The sequence below is a fragment of the Sciurus vulgaris genome (assembly GCF_902686455.1).
Source record: "Sciurus vulgaris genome assembly, chromosome: 11".
NCBI classification, from domain to species: Eukaryota; Metazoa; Chordata; class Mammalia; order Rodentia; family Sciuridae; genus Sciurus; species Sciurus vulgaris.
Window position 1 is genome coordinate 21,998,879 of NC_136472.1, and position 5,762 is coordinate 22,004,640.

General features: G+C 35.8%; 1 protein-coding gene across 1 annotated transcript; it reads right to left on the reverse strand.

The window, feature by feature from the left end:
* Positions 1-604: 604 nt before the first annotated feature.
* On the reverse strand, positions 605-4,068 carry LOC306638469 (olfactory receptor 5D18-like; the record flags this gene model as incomplete). The annotated part of the gene is made up of 2 exons (XM_079101729.1): positions 605-1,661; positions 4,043-4,068. 2 exons carry the CDS (start codon positions 4,066-4,068, stop codon positions 605-607), a joined length of 1,083 nt encoding a protein of 360 aa, XP_078957855.1.
* Positions 4,069-5,762: the final 1,694 nt, after the last annotated feature.

Below are 5,762 nucleotides of genomic sequence, written 5' to 3' on the forward strand. Positions count from 1 at the left end.
ATGCTATTTTCCCTTTAATAAAAGTATTTTTTCACTGAAAAGAATCAGCAAAACTCTATTCATTCTCTTTTCCAAGGTCAAGTTCAAATTACACCTAGTTTATAAAAACACACTTCAAAAAACCTTCATGCATTTTAGCATTCTCTTCATGATAACCTTTATGGTTCTTATTATTTCCACCATTATTTATTGATAATATACCTCATTGCTGTACTATGCCTCATTGTAACTATTATTTCTATGTTGTAAGTAAAATTCCTATGTTTATTAATAGGCTTATATATAATACATATCTTATAAAAAGGGGGATGAAACTAATATTGAGTTATACATAGGTATCAGAGATGGCATGAATGTTGTCTTTTAATTTTCACGATCAGATTACAAACTATATTGTGCTATCACAATTTGTGATTAAATATATTAATGATAAGAGAGATTGGTGAATTTTTACAAAAAGAGAGCCAAGTTTATTTCCTTGAAAGAAAACTCCATTTCTATTCTCTTGTACAATATGATTCTATTAATTTTAATGTTATCCTTAAAACCAAACTTCAAGAACAAAATCTAAATATCAGGAACAAATGTCATGCTAATATGATGCTCAAAAAGAAGAGACTTTACTGCCCAATACTTTGCTGACAGTGTCCTTGACATCCTTGTTTCTCAGGCTGTAGATCAGGGGGTTCAGCATGGGGATCACCACTGTGTAAAACACAGAGGCCACTTTGACCGTGTGCCTGGAGTTCTTGGAGTTGGGCACACAGTAGAGGAACAGGATGATGCCATGGAAGATGGAGATGGACGTCAGGTGAGAGGCACAGGTGGAGAAGGCCTTGTGACGCCCCCTGGCTGATGGCATCTTGAGGATGGTAACCAGGATGAGCACGTAAGACGTGAGGATGATGAGCAGGGTGCTGACTTCATTGAATGTGGTGAAAACAAAGAGCAGCAAAGAGATGATGTGGGGATCTGAGCATGAGAGGGAGAACAGAGAGTAGAACTCACAGAAGAAGTGATCGATTGTGTTGGAGCCATGAAAAGGCAGGTGCAGAGCAGAGCATGATAGTATCAGGGAACAGGTCGCCCCCCATGCATAGGATCCCGCCACCAGCACAGCACAGAGTTTCTGGGACATGGCCACTGTGTAGAGCAGCGGATTGCAGATGGCCACAAAGCGGTCATAGGCCATCACTGCCAGCAGAAAGGCTTCGGTTACCACAAAGGTACAAAACAAAGAGTATTGTACTATACACTCTGAAAAAGAGATGCTTCTGTCTTCTGCAAGTAGGTTTGCCAGCATCCTTGGAGCAATGGTGGAGGAATAGCAGAAATCCACAAAAGAGAGGTGGCTGAGGATAAAGTACATGGGGGTGTGCAGTTTGGGATTAATTTTGATTATGGCCGTCATCCCAATATTCCCTACCACTGTGACACTGTAGATGGCCAGAAAAACCATGAACAGTGGGACTTTTAGTTCTGGATAATCTGAGAACCCCAGGAGGGTGAATGTGGCCCCACTTTTATTTCTAACAGTACCATGTTTTCTTTGGTCTGTAATATTAAAGTAAGTCTTGAAAATGAAAATAGTGAAGAACGATGTGAGAAAACAGGAAACTTGATTCACTCCTTTACAGAGCCTGTAGAATGAAACAAAATCACTTCAGGATCTAGATTTTTAATGTTCAAAGTAGACCACATGTTTAAATTTTAAAATGCAGGAATGATTTTTAAATTTTCTTAAGAATGCAATTTTTGAACTGAATCCTAAGTTCTCAAAAGCAATTCACAACCTTAAGACGTATGGGAAAATAATATAAAAATATGTATGACTATATTAAACAGATCTTGGCATAAAAATTTCAGCTGCCATTGAATTTTGTAAATTCACAAAAGTAAAGCCTAATATAGTTTAATGGTTGATCAGGTCAACACTGCAACCAAATTAATTTTACATTTTGTTTATATGATACTGTTTACTGCCAGCACCCTTAACACTTCTGTGCTTGCGTTGTGAATTCCATATTTGAGCACTTTAATCTGTGTGACTCAATAAATACTTATACCAAAATATATGAGAATCAAGATTTCAGAGGGTATTCTTTTCAACTTTTTCACATTGCCTCTGAATAAAATAGATAATAAAATTAAAATGAATTTTAAAGATGGTCTAGTTGACTACATTGTTTTAGAGTTGACAAGAGAGAAGCCAGAGAAAGTTCAACCTTACCAATGACACAGCCCAATCTTTTCACCTGCCTTGAGCTCTTATCCTCAGACTCCTATGAGCCCATTCCCTACACTAGACTCTAATCTGTATTTTAGGTCTAGATGGTAGCACATTTTCTTTGTTAATAATCACACTTTTAATTTGTGAACAAAACCAATGACTTCAAATACATCAGAAATAAACACATGGCACTGAACATGCCACAGAGCATCAAAGGAAGCTACAGAATGAGATCAAGGGAATGTTTTCACTGGGAGTATCCAGAGTAATTAACTGTACTGAAGAATCGGCCAAAAACTTCCGATTACAAAGGCAATCTGTTTTCTATGCGTCTCTGTGTGTCTCACTAGCTCTCTCTGTTTCCTTGTTTGTGTTTTTGTCTCTTTGTCTCTCTGTCTCTCATTGGCACACAGTATCTCTTAGTTCCTATTGTACCATAAATGTCTGTCTATTTTTTTCTGGTAAAGTTCTCTGTGATCACATAACACAAGAAACAGTTTTCAGGTGGTGCATCAGTAAAATTGGCAAAATATATACAAAGACATTCAAAGTCTCTGAGCTTTCTTACATTCATAAATATGAATATTTATGGCAGACTCAAATGTATTAAGTGCGACCTCAAGAAACAAAGCAATCACAAACACTCTAATTATCATATTTTTCATGACATTTCATTTATCTAAGGCCTTTAAAAATTCATTTTAAACCCATGTTACATAGAAGACAATGACTCCTGTGATCCAAACGCTATTGTTATTTTGCTATTAAATTTATACATCTCTGTGTTCAGGAAACACAATACTGCAAATCTTCTACCCTATTGGCTTTTGCTCTCCAGTTTGCTTATTACATTTGCTCACTGAAGTCACACATGCTTCCTGTTTTATAAACATAATGATGTTGGTAAATTTACTTTTTTCCACTAAAGTGTATTCTACCAGAATATATTTCATTTAGTTATATCCTTGCCTAGTCTACATTGGCTATGCCTCCACAATTTGCAGAAGTGAAAGGGTCCACATCCCCCGCTTTCCAGTGCTGCTCTTCCTCCTTGCACCATACCTGCTTTGAGGAGCTAGGCTGAGCCAGAGCCTCAATACAAAGCGTGGCATGCAGTGCTTTCTTGTTTCTTGCAAACTCACCTTTATTTCTCAATGTAGTTCTAGAGTCACTTTCTTCCCTCTTCAGATGTCCTTCTGATTGAAATAAATTTCAATCTTTCTTTTGAATTTTAAACCTGATAAACCAAAGTTAAGATCTCTCTTGATTGGGGGGGAAACGTGTGTTTTTACACCTGTAGATAAAACCTTGGAGACCTGAGCCCTAGAGACCAGGTATTGCTCCACTCTCTAGAGGGCACAAAGCAAGCAACTAAACTAATCATCTTATCTGATAGTTATTGTTTTAATTATGTGTTTTTTGATGAGCATATATAAATTTTGCATTTTATGGAGCTACTCTGTGACATTTCAATGTGTATACAATATATAATGACCAGATTAGGGTAGAGGTCAAACCTATCACCTCATCAGTTATAATTTATTTATCTTGGGAACATCCAAAACACTCTACTAGCTTAGGGAATATTCACTAATTATTATCAACTATAGTTATTCTAGTCTGCAAGGGAACATTATAAGTTATTTCTCCCACCCAGCTTCAATCTATGAACCACCTTCTCCATACTCTGCTTCCCCGACACCTGTCCCAGGCTCTGGTAACCCTATTTTGTTCTTTACTACTGCATCAACTCTTTAGTTTCCACATGTAGGTAAGAACTTGTAGTACTTCTTCTGTACTGGTAAATTTTACTTAGTATATTTTTCACTTCCATCCATGTTGCTGCAAATTTGAGAATTTCATTCTTTTTATGACTGAATGTTACTCCATTGTTTTCTTTGCCTGCCCCATTCATCAATGGATACTTAGTTTGATTCCATATCTTGACTATTGTACATAGTGCTGCAGGAAACATGTGAGTGCAGAAATTGCTTCTATGTACTGAATTAAGTTTTTGAATTCATTTTCCAGTAGTGGGATTGCTCAGCACATGGTAGTTCTATTTCTGGTGTTTTGGATTATACCAACTGTGTACAAGAACTTCTTGTACTTCTCAGGCTCACTCATATTTATTACTTCTCATCTTTTTGATAATTATCATTCTAAATGAAGTGAGATAATATATCATTGTGATTTTCATTTGTATTTTCTGATAAAGTTATTGAAATATTCACATAATTCACTCAGAGTTAATTGGGTTTTTATGGGGTTTTACTGAGTCATTCAAGTTGATTATACATTGTTGATAGTAATTCTTTGTTGGAAGAATAGTTTGTCCCTATTTTTTTTTTTTTTTTCCATTTGGTGAGTTGTCTCTTTACTCTGTTGGTGATTTCCTTTGCTCTGCAGATGGTTTTTCATTTTATGTCATGTCATTGGTCAATTTTTTCCTTGTCTTGCTGTGCTTTAGGGGTCATACCAAGAAAACCTTCAGCAGATCAATATCTACAAGAAGTCCCCTATACTTCCTTCTACGACTTTCATAGTTTGGGATCTCTGAGATATTAATGAATTTTCACTTGATGCTAGTACAAAAGATCAGAGTAAATATCCAAGTCTGGTATCTTTTTAAATTTGTTTTTGCACATGGATATCTGGTAACCCCAGCACCATTTATTAAAGAAAATTTCCTTTCTCTAATGTAGTTTTGTTTTGTTTTGCTTTGTTTTTGCCTTTGCCAAAAGTCAGTCAGCTGTAAATACATGGACTTATGTTTGTGGTCTCTGTGGTGCTCCTTATGTGTCTACGCTCATTCCAGTAGCAGTCTGAATATTTCTTGTACAATTCAGCCATAAAGCTGTCTATCTGATCCTGAGTGTTATTTGCTGAGGAAGTTTGTATTCCTGACACTATCTTGGTAATTACTAGTGTTCTGTTTGTTTTTTCTGCACACTAATGGTTATATGTGTCTACAAATGTATCCATTTATTCTAGGCCTTCAATTTGTTGGTGTGGAGGTGTTCCTCACATCCCTAATAATCACGTTTTTTTTTTTTTTTCTGTAGAATAAAGAATTTTGAAGAGTTCAATATTAAGAAATAATAGAAGCTTGAGGAGACAGATATATTTAACCTGATTTAAACATTACACAATACATTCATGGTATCTTATTATACCTGCAATTTTTATGTTTTTCTGCATAAATTAAAAGTAAATTTAATTTTAATAAAATAACTATGATGTAGAATGGAGAAGGAGGGTTTATTTATTTATTTATTTATTTTGAGTGAGGAATACACATAGCTTCATGGTTTTGACATGACAAATGCAAAGAGGGTGAGACACCTTACCTTTATTCTCTCTCCACTGCCCTTGGTAGAAACACCCATGGCTATAGATACTGCAGCCATGGAAACACAATTTGGACTAGAGACCAACACTTCCCAGTTCATCAACTGATTTTAAGGTTTGCAAGATAAGTACCTCAATAAATTCCTGTTGGAAAATAAATATATACACTTTTCCTGATTAC